The sequence below is a fragment of the Oncorhynchus keta genome, chromosome 11 (genome assembly GCF_023373465.1).
Source record: "Oncorhynchus keta strain PuntledgeMale-10-30-2019 chromosome 11, Oket_V2, whole genome shotgun sequence".
Taxonomy (NCBI): domain Eukaryota; kingdom Metazoa; phylum Chordata; class Actinopteri; order Salmoniformes; family Salmonidae; genus Oncorhynchus; species Oncorhynchus keta.
Window position 1 is genome coordinate 44912985 of NC_068431.1, and position 15804 is coordinate 44928788.

At 46.2% G+C, this 15804-nt stretch overlaps 1 protein-coding gene and 1 pseudogene across 1 annotated transcript; both read right to left on the minus strand.

Annotated features, from left to right (window-relative positions):
* Positions 1 to 696: 696 nt before the first annotated feature.
* On the minus strand, positions 697 to 10687 carry LOC118390313 (endonuclease domain-containing 1 protein-like; annotated as a pseudogene).
* A 1835-nt stretch (positions 10688 to 12522) lies between these two features.
* LOC118390745 (endonuclease domain-containing 1 protein-like) lies at positions 12523 to 15516 on the minus strand. Its single transcript, XM_035781463.2, has 2 exons — positions 15174 to 15516; positions 12523 to 13561 (listed from the first exon to the last, which is right to left on the minus strand). The coding sequence occupies exons 1-2, from the start codon at positions 15471 to 15473 to the stop codon at positions 12965 to 12967; spliced, it is 897 nt and encodes a 298-aa protein (XP_035637356.1). The 5' UTR covers positions 15474 to 15516; the 3' UTR covers positions 12523 to 12964.
* Positions 15517 to 15804: the final 288 nt, after the last annotated feature.

Genomic DNA, 15804 nt, shown 5'->3' on the forward strand with positions numbered 1-15804 from the left:
AGAGAACTGACTTGTTCCTGACAAAAATATTATAAATATACTCTGACAGAGGTAGTTCCTGCTTCCGAGCTGGCCTGACAGAGTAGAGACTGGACGTGGTTTAGACTCACCCAGCCTATCGTTGATTTTTGGCGCAGAGGCTGGTCCCAGCCCTCTAAGCGCTTCATCGGTCAGTCGTTGTAGCTGTGTAGAATATACAGTTATCAGGCACCTGGCTCCTGGTATCTAAGAAAAGACAGTTTGTTCTCGCGACACTACGTTCTGAATATGCCCCCCCAACTCATTGCACAGTTCCTGTCTTCATGTCATTCTGTATTTTTCCATCATGAGAAAGGCCCATGGCCCTGAAACTGTTAACAATGTTTCAAGTCAGCTATGTTGCATAACACATACATCCACACAAGCCAACAGCAGATAATATTCAATAATTCCTCATAGCTGCATGGCCTTCGTCAGGGAGTAACAATGTATTTGAGAGACAACAAGTGCTCATTGTGTAAATGTATTTATGTTTTCCCCCTAAATTTGGAGACATAACATAGTTTTTATGTTGTCAACAGTCTAAGCCAGCTCCATCTGCTTTGCCCCATAGTTGAACATGCGTTGGTAATTTGTAAGTCGCTCTGGATAAGAGCGTCTGCTAAATGACTTAAATGTAATGTAAATGTTTTGTTTCTAAACAACCACCCCCGTCTATGGATGTATCAATAATTGTAATTACACCGTTTTCATAATTGTGACCCTAAATTATTATGCTTCATACTGTATCATTGTGTGTGACTGGTTGAAACAGTAAAACATGGCACCTGGAAGTAAAATAACTAATTTATTTTAGTCAAATAAGATGTCCTTTACAGCTCAGAACTACCTTTGATGGTATCCATTTTACAGCCACTTTTGCCAAATGTGAGCCGATAACATCTCTCCGTGAATGGCTGACACACTGAACCATTGTGTCTGAATGTCACTGAGCTGTTTTATAAAGGGGCAGATCAATAAAGAATGCTACAAATACAGAGAATGGAGGAACAATTACACTACAAGGGAAGTCATTTGCAAAGCAGATCTTCGATAATGAAAGCTTTGCCAAAGCATCACAAGTACTATATAATTGTTATGTTAAAAATACATGCTTAATCATTATAATAAGCACATAATAGTAGATCTATGGAGATAGTTGTAAACCCTTGTGCACACAGAGTAGGCGTGTGTGAGCGTTGTTGAGGAGCTCTTATATGGTGCGGTGGAGATACAGAGGAAGAGGAGAGGGGGAGATGCAGTTGTCATAGGGGATCTGCAGATTCTGGTCCATGTCCATCCGGGTCTTCCGGGAAGTTCTCCAGGTTGTTCCGGCGGATCATGTTACCGGTGGTGGTCACCCCGGTGACGATGAAGGCGGTGAGGCGAACGCGTTGTTGAGGCGAACGCGGATGCGCTCCTCGTGCTCACGCCACGGCCCAATATTGAACTCCCTGATCTCTGGGACCACGTTAGTCAGGATGTAGGTGGCAGCACGGTCATATGGGTCAGACTGGTGCTGATCTGGGTTCAGGTGTCCTCGTTCATACAGGACTACGTCAGAGTAGTCGTCCAGCACTGCCTGGCTGTCCTCAAACTTCATGTGCAGGTAGGCGGTAAGGGAGGGTAGCATATTCCCATTCCCATCAACCTCTGCCAGCTGGAGTGAGCGGGGAGGAGGATCAGTGCATTGCTCACAGATTGTAGACACTACATTTACATTTTAGTCATTTAGCAAATGCTCTTCTCCAGAGCGACTTACATGAGCAATTAGAGCTAAGTGCCTTGTTCAAGGGCACAGATAGATTTTTCACCTAGTGGGCTCAGGGATTTGAACCAGCAATCTTTCGATTACTGGCCCAACGATCTTAACCACTGGGCTACCTTCCACCATACTACACAGTTATAAACATACACAACACTGGATTAAATGGAACAAATGTAAGCAATGTGTCAAAATAACTATATGGATAATACTGATGAGGCTGGACCAAAGTGTCACACCCTTATCTGTTTCACCTGTCTTTGTGCTTGTCTCCACCCCCCCTCCAGGTTTAGGCTCTTGGCTGGGCTACAGCAGTGTGGGAGCAACAATCCACCGTTTGTCTCAGTCTGGAGAAATTCGGTGCAGAGGTACGTAAAGTGTTAGATTCTCTGTAAGCTGCTCCAACTATGTCAGGATTCCCGTAGTGTGGCAGACTATGCAGTGGATTTTCGCACGTTGCCGGCTGAGAGTGCCTGGAACCCGGAAGCCCTGTTCGACACATTCCTTCGCGGATTATTGGAGGTGATTAAAGACGAGCTCGCAGTCCGGGAGCTGCCCCTGGACCTCGACTCCCTCATAGCCTTGACCATCCGGATCGATGGGCAGCTACGAGAACGTAGGAGGGAGAGGGAGTCTGTTCCCTGTTGCCGACGCTCATCCTCGATTTCCACCTCGCCTCCGAGGAATCCTGGAAATCCCCAAAGTCCACATTTCCGAGTGGATCAGATGTCACCCGAGTTCTCTCGGAAGTCAGCGAGGGCTGTCAAGTCATCTCCTCCGGAGCCCTTGCAACTGGACAGGGCTAGATTGTCTCCTGCTGAGTGCTAATGCAGACTAAACACCCAGACCTGTCTGTATTGTGGAGCTATGGGACATGTCTTATCTACCTGCCCATTTAAAGCCCAAGCTTATCAAGTAGGTACGAGTACGCTGGTGAGCCATATGGGGAGTTTCCCATCTTCCATTTCTCGTACCCCAATCCATGCTATCCTGTTGTGGGGTGACCAGCCTAAATCTCTTCGGGTGTTAATTTACTCTGGGGCTGACGAAAGCTTTATGAACGCTACCCTGGTGTCGGAGCTGGGAATCCCCACACAACCCTTCTCTATTCCTATGGACGTCAGAGCGCTGGATGGGCGCTCTATTGGCAGAGTCACCCACACAATGTTTCCCAATTAACCTGAGAGTGTCGGTTAATCACAGTGAGTCTATGCAGTTCCTGCCCATTAAATCCCCTCATGCACCCGTGGTTTTGGGATTTTCCTGGATCCAGAGGCATAATCCTCTGATCGACTGGGCATTTTGCCATGCGCATTGCCTGGACCTCTCCGCCGTTTCTGCCGAATACCAGGACCTCCGGGAGGTTTTCAGCAAAGCCCGTGCCACCGCATCGGCCCTATGACTGCACCATCGACCTTCTCCTAGCCACTACACCGCCTCGGGGGCGGCTTTATTCCCTGTCAGGTAAGAGACCAAGGCGATGGAGAGGTATATTGAGGACTCCCTGGCTGTAGGGGGTATCCGTCCTTCAGACTCTGCCACTCGTATATCGACTGCCGGGGCCTGAACGGCATCACGGTTAAAAACTGTTACCCGCTTCCAATCACTGCCTCGACTTTTGAGCCTTTCCAGGGGTGCTACTATCTTCTCCAAGTTGGACCTCCAGAAGGCCTACCATCTGGTATGGATACGGGAAGGGGACAAGTGGAAGACCGCCTTTAATGATGCCATTTGGACTGACCAATGATTCTGCTGTGTTCCAGGCTCTGGTTAACAACGTTCTCCGTGACATGTTGAACCGGTTCGTGTTCATCTACTTTAATTACATTTTCGTTTTTTCCCGCTCGTTTCAAGAACATGTCCTCCATGTCAGACAAGTCCTCCAGCATCTTCTAGAGAACCAGCTGTTCGTCAAAGTGGAGAAATGTGAATTCCATGGCTCCACCATCTCCTTCCTTGGATACATCATAGCTGCAGGCAACATACAGATGGATCCTGGAAAGGTGAGAGCGTTGGTGGATTGGCCGCAACCCACACTCCTGAGAGCAGCTGCAACGCTTCCTGGGGTTCGTCCATTTCTACCGCCGGTTAATCCGGGGCTACAGAATCCTGGATCCCCCCCTTTCAGCACTCACCTCTCCCAAGGTCCCGTTTAAGTGGTCTCCAGTTGCAGAACAGGTGTTCTTGGACCTCAAGATAAATTCACTACTGCCCCTATCCTAATCCACCCGGATCCGTCCTGGCGGTTTGTGGTGGAGGTCGACGCTTCAGATGTCGAAGTGGGGTCTGTCCTGTCCTCTCCCATTGTCTCAACATCATGGAAAGGAATTACGACGTGGGTAACCAAGAGCTACTTGCTGTGAATATGTCATTAGAGGAGTGGAGGCACTGGTTAGAGGGGGCGGAACACCCATTCATGGTGTGGACAGATCAAAAGAACCTAGAATATCTCCACACCGCCAAGCGCCTGAACTCCAGGCAAACTCGATGGGCCCTGTTATTCACCCATTTCAACTTCACCATCTCCTACCGCCCGAGTTCCAAGAATGTGAAGCCGGACGCACTGACATGCCTCTATAGCCCCGTTGCTACACCATCGGACACCGAGACCACACTCCCTATCTCTTGTCTCACGGCTGCACTCATCTGGGGTATAGAGAACCAGGTTTGTGAAGCACAGCGTTCCCGGCGGGGGGGTTCCGGTTCTGGAAGGCCAGCCTGTCCTCCGGGTCTAATGGCCAGTCGGAGCGAGCCAATCAGGACCTGGAGATGACTCTTCGCTGCCTTGTCTCTGCCAACCCCACCACCTGGAGCCAGCAGCTCATGTGGGTAGAGTACGCCCGCAACACCCTCCCCTGCTCAGCCGCTGGTCACACGCCTTTTGTGTGTTCCCTGGTATATCAGCCCCCGCTCTTCCCGGAGCAAGAGGTCAGCATGCCCTCGGCCCAGATGTTAGTTCGCCGCTGTTGCATATCTGGAAGAGAGCCCGGTCGGCTCTTCTCAAGACCATCTCCAGGTATTGACTACAGACGGACTGCCACCGGACCTCGGCTCCCCGTTATCGTCTCGGGCAGAGGGTATGGCTGTCCACTTAGGACCTGCCCCTCCGGGTGGAGTGCCGCAAACTTTCCCCCCGTTTTATCGGCCCTTTCCCCATCTCCAAGATTCTTAGCCCTTCTGATGTTTGTCTTCTGTTGCCCCGTACCCACTTTTCGTCTGCTTAGGATTAAACCTATGTCCCACAGACCTTGTTTCCAATCTGTCTGCATCTGCGTCTTATCCTGAGTTCTGATACAAAGGGAAAGAAGCTACAGTGTTCATTTAACCGGTGTAACAGCTCAACTCCGGTCTCTGCAGAATAGGGACTTGAAATTACACACATTTTCCGATAGGAAAGGTTTTTTGCTACCTGACAACTTTACGGTTTTTACTTTTTAATTACCGTTTATATATATATATATATATTTTCCCTCAACTTTTTCACTCCGGACACTTTATCTGGACACGATTCGTCAGGACCTCTAACAGCCAAAGCTAAGTAGTAACATTAACATGATGCCTTCTAATTGCAGTCGCTGTACTCGCCTTACGGCGAGGATAGCTGTGCTACTAGCCCAGCTTCAGACGCAATCGTTAGGCAAGGGTAATTTCAGTGTAGGAAAGGATGAAACAGCGTCTGTGCCACCAGTAAGTACAGATAGTCGTATAAATCCCCTGGCACAGTCCCCGCAGCCGGACAACTTTCTCGTGGTTTCTGGAAGGAAATGCTGTAGGAACGCTCAACCGGTGTCGCTCATTCAGCCGACAGAAATTTTCAACCGAGTCGGAGTCAGAGGCCGAGTCTTCTCTGGTCTCTACTCCTCTCGTTACGGGGTCTGAGACGCCAAAGCTTCCCACCATTAGCTCTGATAAATTGAAAACTCTAGTCATTGGCGACTCCATTACCTGCAGTATTAGACTTAAAACGAATCATCCAGCGATCATACACTGTTTACCAGGGGGCAGGGCTACCGACGTTAAGGCTAATCTGAAGATGGTGCTGGCTAAAGCTAAAACTGGTGATTGTAGAGAGTATAGAGATATTGTTATCCACGTCGGCACCAACGATGTTAGGATGAAACAGTCAGAGATCACCAAACGCAACATAGCTTCTGCGTGTAAATCATCTAGAAAGATGTGTCGGCATCGACTAATTGTCTCTGGCCCCCTCCCAGTTAGGGGGAGTGATGAGCTCTACAGCAGAGTCTCACAACTCAGCGGTTGAAAACTGTTTTCTGCCCCTCCCAAAAGATAGAATTTGTAGATAATTGGCCCTCTTTCTGGGACTCACCCACAAACAGGACCAAGCCTGACCTGCTGAGGAGTGACGGACTCCATCCTAGCTGGAGGGGTGCTCTCATCTTATCCACAATGAAATAGGGTGCAGGCCAGGCAGCAAGCTGTTAGCCAGCCTGCCAGCATAGTGGAGTCTGCCACTAGCACAATCAGTGTAGTCAGCATTGAGACCGTGTCTGTGCCTCGACCTAGGTTGGGCAAAACTAAACATGGCAGTGTTTGCTTTAGCAATCTCACTAGGATAAAGACCACCTCCATTACTGTCATTATTGAAAGAAATCATAATACCTCACATCTCAAAATAGGGCTACTTAATGTTAGATCCCTTACTTCAAAGGCAATTATAGTCAATGAACTAATCACTGATCATAATCTTGATGTGATTGGCCTGACTGAAACATGGCTTAAGCCTGATGAATTTACTGTGTTAAATGAGGCCTCACCTCCTGGCTACACTAGTGACCATATCCCCCGTGCATCCCGCAAAGGCAGAGATGTTGCTAACATTTACAATAGCAAATTTCAATTTACAACAAAAAAATGATGTTTTTGTCTTTTGAGCTTCTAGTCATGAAATCTACGCAGCCTACTCATTCACTTTTTCTAGCTACTGTTTACAGGCCTCCTGGGCCATATACAGTGTTCCTCACTGAGTTCCCTGAATTCCTATCGGACCTTGTAGTCATAGCAGATAATATTCTAATCTTTGGTGACTTTAATATTCACATGGAAAAGTCCACAGACCCCTCCAAAAGGCTTTCGGGGGCCATCATCAACTCAGTGGGTTTTGTCCAACATGTCTCTGGACCCACTCACTGTCACAGTCATACGCTGGACCTAGTTTTGTCCCATGGGAATAAATGTTGTGGATCTTAATGTTTTTCCTCATAATCCTGGACTATCGGACCACTATTTTATTACGTTTGCAATTGTAACAAATAATCTGCTCAGACCCCAACCAAGGAACATCAAAAGTCGTGCTATAAATTCACAGACAACACAAAGATTCCTTGATGTCCTTCCAGATTCCCTCTGTCTACCCAAGGACGCCAGAGGACAAAAATCAGTTAACCACCAAACTGAGGAACTCAATTTAACCTTGCACAATACCCTAGATGCAGTTGCACCCCTAAAAACTAAAAACATTTCTCATAAGAAACTAGCTCCCTGGTACACAGAAAATAACCGAGCTCTGAAGCAAGCTTCCAGAAAATTGGAACGGAAATGGCGCCACACCAGACTGGAAGTCTTCCGACTAGCTTGGAAAGACAGTACCGTGCAGTACCAAAGAGCCCTTACTGCTGCTCGATCATCCTATTTTTTAAACTTAATTGAGGAAAATAAGAACAATCCGAAATTCCTTTTTGATACTGTCGCAAAGCTAACTAAAAAGCAGCATTCCCCAAGAGAGGATGACTTTCACTTTAGCAGTGATAAATTCATTAACTTCTTTGAGGAAAAGATTATGATTATTAGAAAGCAAATTACGGACTCCTCTTTAAATCTGCGTATTCCTTCAAAGCTCAGTTGTCCTGAGTCTGCACAACTCTCCCAGGACCTAGGATCAAGAGAGACGCTCAAGTGTTTTAGTACTATATCTCTTGACACAATGATGAAAATAATCATGGCCTCTAAAACTTCAAGCTGCATACTGGACCCTATTCCAACTAAACTTCTGAAAGAGCTGTTTCCTGTGCTTGGCCCTCCTATGTTGAACATAATGAACGGCTCTCTATCCACCGGATGTGTACCAAACTCACTAAAAGTGGCAGTAATAAAGCCTCTCTTGAAAAAGCCAAACCTTGACCCAGAAAATATAAAAAACTATCGGCCTATATCGAATCTTCCATTCCTCTCAAATTTTTTTGAAAAGGCTGTTGCGCAGCAACTCACTGCCTTCCTGAAGACAAACAATGTATATGAAATGCTTCAGTCTGGTTTTAGGCCCCATCATAGCACTGAGACGGCACTTGTGAAGGTGGGAAATGACATTTTAATGGCATCGGACCGAGGCTCTGCATCTGTCCTCGTGCTCCTAGACCTTAGTGCTGCTTTTGATACCATCGATCACCACATTCTTTTGGAGAGATTGGAAACCCAAATTGGTCTACACGGACAAGTTCTGGCCTGGTTTAGATCTTATCTGTCGGAAAGATATCAGTTTGTCTCTGTGAATGGTTTGTCCTCTGTCAAATCAACTGTAAATTTCGGTGTTCCTCAAGGTTCCGTTTTAGGACCACTATTGTTTTCACTATATATTTTACCTCTTGGGGATGTTATTCGAAAACATAATGTTAACTTTCACTGCTATGCGGATGACACACAGCTGTACATTTCAATGAAACATGGTGAAGCCCCAAAATTGCCCTTGCTAGAAGCATGTTTCAGACATAAGGAAGTGGATGGCTGCAAACTTTCTACTTTAAAACTCGGACAAAACAGAGATGCTTGTTCTAGGTCCCAAGAAACAAAGAGATCTTCTGTTGAATCTGACAATTAATCTTAATGGTTGTACAGTCGTCTCAAATAAAACTGTGAAGGACCTCGGCGTTACTCTGGACCCTGATCTCTCTTTTGACCATTTCAAGGACAGCTTTTTTCCCATCTACGTAACATTGCAAAAATCAGAAACTTTCTGTCCAGAAATGATGCAGAAAAATTAATCCATGCTTTTGTCACTTCTAGGTTAGACTACTGCAATGCTCTACTTTCCGGCTACCCGGATAAAGCACTAAATAAACTTCAGTTGGTGCTAAATACGGCTGCTAGAATCCTGTCTAGAACCAAAAATTGGATCATATTACTCCAGTGCTAGCCTCTCTATACTGGCTTCCTGTCAAAGCAAGGGCTGATTTCAAGGTTTTACTGCTAACCTACAAAGCATTACATGGGCTTGCTCCTTACCTATCTCTCCGATTTGGTCCTGCCGTACATACCTACACGTACGCTACGGTCACAAGACGCAGGCCTCCTAATTGTCTCTAGAATTTCTAAGCAAACAGCTGGAGGCAGGGCTTTCTCCTATAGAGCTCCATTTTTATGGAACGGTCTGCCTACCCATGTCAGAGACGCAAACTCGGCCTCAACCTTTAAGTCCTTACTGAAGACTCATCTCTTCAGTGGGTCATATGATTGAGTGTAGTCTGGCCCAGGAGTGGGAAGGTGAACGGAAAGGCTCTGGAGCAACGAACCGCCCTTGCTGTCTCTGCCTGGCCGGTTCCCCTCTTTCCACTGGGATTCTCTGCCTCTAACCTTATTACAGGGGCTGAGTCACTGGCTTTACTGGGGCTCTCATGCTGTCCCTGGAAGGGGTGCGTCACCTGAGTGGGTTGATTCACTGATGTGGTCATCCTGTCTGGGTTGGCGCCCCCCCCTTGGGTTGTGCCATGGCGGAGATCTTTGTGGGCTATACTCAGCCTTGTCTCAGGATGGTAAATTGGTGGTTGAAGATATCCATCTAGTTGTGTGGGGGCTGTGGGTGGGGTTATATCCTTCCTGTTTGGCCCTGTCCGGGGGTGTCCTCGGATGGGGCCACAGTGTCTCCTGACCCCTCCTGTCTCAGCCTCCAGTATTTATGCTGCAGGAGTTTATGTGTCGGAGGGCTAGGGTCAGTTTGTTATATCTGGAGTACTTCTCCTGTCCTATTCGGTGTCCTGTGTGAATCTAAGTGTGCGTTCTCTAATTCTCTCCTTCTCTCTTTCTTTCTCTCTCTCTGAGGACCTGAGCCCTAGGACCATGCCCCAGGACTACCTGACATGATGACTCCTTGCTGTCCCCAGTCCACCTGGCCGTGCTGCTGCTCCAGTTTTAACTGACCTGAGCCCCCGGACCATGCCCCAGGACTACCTGACATGATGACTCCTTGTTGTCCTCAGTCCACCTGACTGTGCTGCTGCTCCAGTTTCAACAGTTCTGCCTTATTATTATATGACCATGCTGGTCATTTATGAACATTTGAACATCTTGGCCATGTTCTGTTATAATCTCCACCCGGCACAGCCAGAAGAGGACTGGCCACCCCACATAGCCTGGTTCCTCTCTAGGTTTCTTCCTAGGTTTTGGCCTTTCCAGGGAGTTTTTTTTAGCCACCATGCTTCTACACCTGCATTGCTTGCTGTTTGGGGTTTTAGGCTGGGTTTCTGTACAGCACTTTGAGATATCAGCTGATGTACGAAGGGCTATATAAATACATTTGATTTGATTTTGATTTGATTTGAGGAGTAAACTTACAAAAACAGCAATAAACAGTTTGACCGACCTGTGTTTCATACATCCAGGAGTGGTCCACACGCTGCTCTCCCTCTGTCTTCTTGAAGGAGTACGCTGAGTAGACAGGGATGCGTTTCTGGGGGTCGTACAAGGTCACAAAGCGTGGCTTGTCGGCATTGCGCTGACAGATCTTCTTCAGTTTGTCATTAATGATTCCCCGTGGTGGGGTTCCCATATATAAGGAGTTCTTGCATCGCTCTACATGGTTGAAGTCCTCGACCACAGTGGCTTGAGGTGCACTATGGAAAAGGGCGAACGCCAACACCAAACAGCCTGCCGATAATTGCATGGCTCTTACCAGCATGACTGCAGGAGAGTGAAATGAAAGACAAGGTAAGGTGTGCAGTTAGAATTTAAATGCCAAAGCCCAGATATGCAAAGTGAGTAAATAATGTGATAGAGGGATCCAACCATTTTTTTGTGGAGTGAATGACAAGAACACGTATTGGCTTGTTCTCTATTATCCAATCAGCATAGTCTTATGTGAACTTATGTGAATTTACTGTAACTGGTGGGGGAATAATAGAATATAACAATTGTACCCTAACTTACAAGGACTCCATTCCACACTTTACCATCTATCTAGAAGTGGCCTGCGCACAAACCCCAAAGCAGCCAGGGACACAGTAACAAATATCAGCCTGAGAGACTATCCCATTTCTACCATTAATCTAGAAATTTAGGGTGAACTTCAGGGCGAACAGCATGAGCAGGAACTTGACCAAGCATAAATGCCATGAAGACCCTGTCATCGTGGCAGAGGAGGTAGTACATTCACTAGGGAGGCTATAGACCCCTCAAAGTTAACTCCAGTTCCACAGTGTTTTTTCATTGTGCCCTTTTAATCAGGGACTGATTTAATGGGTGCAATTAATTAACAGGTAGAACAGAAAACCAGCAGGCTCCAGACCTCATAGGCTAAGAGTTGAATATCCCTGTTATAGGCTATAGGCCAGGGATTTCCAACCCTGTTCCTGGTGAGCTACCACCCTATAGGTTTTCACTCCAACCCTAATCCAACACACCTGATTCTAATAATTAGCTGGTTGATAAACTGAACCAGGTTAGTTATAACTGGGGTTAAAGCGAAAACCTACAGGAAGGTAGCTCTCCAAGAACAGGGTTGGAGACCCCTGCTATAGGCTAAAGGATTACATCAAATTCTTAGGTGGTATATCACATCTTCTGCTATTTTTGAATGCTCCCTTTCATTCAACTCCTTAAAATGTCTAATCAGAGTATGACAGGCCTTTCATTGGCTATCACCTATCATAACCCCACTTTCATGAAATGAACTTAGAGGACTCATTTTACTGAGCACCCTCTGTAGTATGGAACACTCATGTTGTCACACCCTGACCTTAGAGAGCTTTTTATGTCTCTACTTTGGTTTGGTCAGGGTGTGATTTGGGTGGGCATTCTATGTTCATTTTTCTATGTTTTGTATTTCTTTGTTTTGGCCGGGTATGGTTCTCAATCAGGGACAGCCGTCTATCGTTGTCTCTGATTGGGAACCATACTTAAGTAGCCTTTCCCACCTGTGTTTTGTGGGTAGTTATTTTCTGTTTAGTGTTTTCTGCACCTGACAGAACTGTTCGTTGTAGTTTCTAACGTTGTTATTTTGTTCTAGTGTTCAGTGTTAATAAAAATCATGAACACTTACCACCCTGCGCTTTGGTCCAATCCTTCTTCATCAGACGACCATTACACATATGCTAAGCATTCTGCCAACAAGCCTCTTTTGTCTTGTCATTTCAGTCTTTCCTCTCTCCTCCATGTAGACAGACGTGTGTCTTGACGTGGTTGGCAGACTGTAAAATGTAAAAACCTGCTCTCTAATCTATCTCTGCGGAGAACAAATGTGGCCTTCAGTGTCAGGTGAGGTTAAGTAGCAAGGCAGTGGTAATGGTAGATTAGCACAATACCACAGGCAGATAAAGCACACAGGAGATTCCATGTGGACTTTGACCAAAGACGAAGGAGAGTGAGTGATACATGAGTGAGTGCAATTAAGGGACATTCATCAGATAGTTAGTGTTACCTGCAATATGTGTGTTTTTGCTATTGAACCAAACATATTTCTAATGATTGCAAAATAAGACTTATCTTACTAGTTGAAGAAAAGAGACAAAAAAGGAAATTGAAAGTCTTTATTCATCAAGAAACAAGGGGCTTGTGCACATGATTGAACGTCATTGGAGAAAGTAGAGTTTTAAAAAGCTGAGGAAGCTTTACATACAAAAACATGTCAGAACTGGGATCTTGAAAAAAATATATATAAATCTGCCACGTAAAACCTTACTGGTTTATATGATTCACTGGTTTAGAAAGGGTTTATAAGTAGGCAAACGGATTGTCAATTACAATTTCTTGGATTGCTTTAATGTATTTGTAAAATATGTTTCTTGCAGGCTACATATTCGATATATGAGGCGGGCGATCATGTAGGTTACTGTGATATGTGCGTGCTGAGAGAAAATAATTGAAGAAGGGTGAAGCAAACCGTAAGCATTCACCTCCTTTTTGATTACATTATAGTTTAAGTAAATTACGCTACACATAATTGTTTGTATAGTGTCAAGTCATGTGCAGGCCATTATCAGGGGATACACAGTTATCATAGAAGATCTGAAAGGTCTTGTCCACAAAGGTGACACTCTTGAGGAAGTTCTCCAGCTGTTGAACAGACATCTCCAGCACCTCAGGCCTCTCTTTCTCATTGAGACCGTGGGCCGCGTAGGCTGGGAACTTGGTGCGCTCCTCAAAGGGCGTGTTGCGGTCGTAGTCGATGCAGCAGTAAGCTGACCACAGGTAGGTGGGAACGGCCACACGGTCAATGTTGTGGCGGCGGATCATGTTCCCTGAGGTGGTGACACCAGTGACCATGTAGGCGGTGCCGCGGCAGTAGTTGTTGAGGCGGCGGCGTATGGTGTGCTCGTGGGTCTTCCAGGGGCCGATGTTGAACTCCCGGGCCTGAGGGACCACGTTGGTCAGGGTGTATGTGGCTGCCTTGTCGTTGGGGTCAGACTGGTGCTCGTCAGGGTTTAGGTGGCCACGCTCAAAGTTCACTGTGTTGGAGTAGTCTTCCAGCACCGCTTGGGCATCCTCAAAACTGCGATGGAGGTCGCCTTGAGGAAAGGGCTGCATCTCCCCAAAATCAGACACTGTGGCGAGCTGACAGAGAGCAGAGGGTTAGTGCTCCTAGCAGAACTGGGTTCTTACAGCTCCTAGCATAACTGGGTTCTTAGAGCTCCTAGCATAACTGGGTTCTTAGAGCTCCTAGCAGTACTGGGTTCTTAGAGCTCCTAGCATAACTGGGTTCTTAGAGCTCCTAGCAGTACTGGGTTCTTAGAGCTCCTTGCAGAACCGGGTTCTTCGAGCTCCTAGCAGAACTGGGTTCTTAGAGCTCCTAGCAGAACTGGGTTCTTAGAGCTCCTAGTAGTACTGGGTTCTTAGAGCTCCTAGCAGAACTGGGTTCTTAGTGTTCCTAGCAGAACTGGGTTCTTAGTGTTCCTAGCAGAACTGGGTTCTTAGTGCTCCGAGCAGAACTGGGTTCTTAGTGTTCCTAGCAGAACTGGGTTCTTAGTGCTCCTAGCAGAACTGGGTTCTTAGAGCTCCTAGCAGAACTGGGTTCTTAGTGCTCCGAGCAGAACTGGGTTCTTAGAGCTCCTAGCAGAACTGGGTTCTTAGCGCTCCTAGCAGTTCTGGGTTCTTAGAGCTCCTAGCTGACCTGGGTTCTTAGTGTTCCTAGCAGACCTGGGTTCTTAGTGTTCCTAGCAGAACTGGGTTCTTAGAGCTCCGAGCAGACCTGGGTTCTTAGTGTTCCTAGCAGAACTGGGTTCTTAGAGCTCCTAGCAGACCTGGGTTCTTAGTGTTCCTAGCAGAACTCGGCTAGACGAAAGCGAATGTCTGTCCTTGCATACTTACTTCAAAGACCTTCGCTTGAAAAACAAGAAAAAATAAACAATATTACGGTTTTATACGCCGCAGCAACAACATAGCCAGAATAAATCTAAAATAAATCAATACATCTGTAATTCATTTAGAAGTTTTTGCCAAGGAGTTCTTAGTTTTTTATTTTACATCTAACTAAGATGTTTGGTGCAGTGTTTCTCAAGATTAAAAATATGCATTAAAACAAATCCTTTCTCGTTGAACGACAGCAAACACTTAATTGAAGAATAGGGTCCATAGTTCCCAATCCTACTAGGAGTAGTACTGTAGAGCAATCACCGATGAAGGGGCATAGACTTCAACTACCAAACTTAGACCTATCTCAAGAAAATAACCTGCCGAAAAAAAACCTGCCGAAGACCAAAACATCACAAAATGTTGTCATGATGAGCAATCTGTTTCTACTGGGAAGCATACGGTAAACTGTATGGTAAACTTTACCATATGCTTCCCAGTAGAAACAGTTTGCGCAGTAAAATTGCCGCTTTTTTCTCATTTTTCAAGCATAGGTCTTTGGGGAGTATGCGAGCACAGACGTTCACTTTGCCTAGCGGAGTTCTGTTAGAAGCAAACCGAACCCATGTATGCGGACACCTTTAGCTTTAATAAGATAAAGAAAAGTGGTACTAAAGAAATCTCAGTCAGTGAACCCTCATGGACTCTTTCTCCTGGACTCTTTCACAACAGTATATTGCTCACTATTCGTTATATTTGCACAGAGACCATCGACATCTTATTGTTGCCAATAACACAAAAAAAATATTCATCTGTAGACACAAGCACAAGGAAATGTTGCAGAGATAATGTAAGATACAGGAGTCTGTCAAAATACCTGTGGCTCGTACATCCAGGGCACATCAACCTTTTTGGTGCCGTCAGAGCGCTTGAATGTGTAGGCAGAGTAGACGGGGATGTGATCAAAGGTGTCATACAGGGTGACAAAACGTGGCTTGCCGTTGTAGCGCTGGCAAATCTTCTTTAGTGCTTTGTTCTCAAGTCCCAGTGGTGGTGTGCCCATGTACATGAACTCGCGGCACGCAGGTGAGTAGTTCTCCTGTACCTCTGCCTCCACCATCACCAGAACTAACACCCAGGCCAACGCCTGAGCTCGCGCTATGATGCAAGAAACCATGGAGAAGAGTGCTCACGAAGTGGTGCAGTAGAAGCTGTCAGTATACTTGTCTCTGAAATTGAAAGTCTCTCTATCTCTGTTCATAGGTAGGCTTGGCTATGCAAATCCCCTGTATTGGAGTGCATATAGGCCCCACATAATAGTGATTATACTGTGTGTGTGTGTGTGAGAGAGAGAGAGAGAGAGAGAGAGAGAGAGAGAGAGAGAGAGAGAGAGAGAGAGAGAGAGAGAATACAGGCTATGTGCATACTGCCCACAAAATGAGGTGGAAACTGAGATGCACTTCCTAAACTTCTGCCAAATGTATAACCCTATTAGAGACACATATTTC

Excerpts from the sequence above, each read along its gene's own strand:
- LOC118390745 (XM_035781463.2), bottom strand. The coding sequence starts at position 15,473 with ATGGTTTCTTGCATCATAGCGCGAGCTCAGGCGTTGGCCTGGGTGTTA. Across the intron at positions 13,562-15,173 it reads CCTGGATGTACGAGCCACAG|CTCGCCACAGTGTCTGATTT; the intron begins GTATTTTGACAG and ends GCTCTCTGTCAG.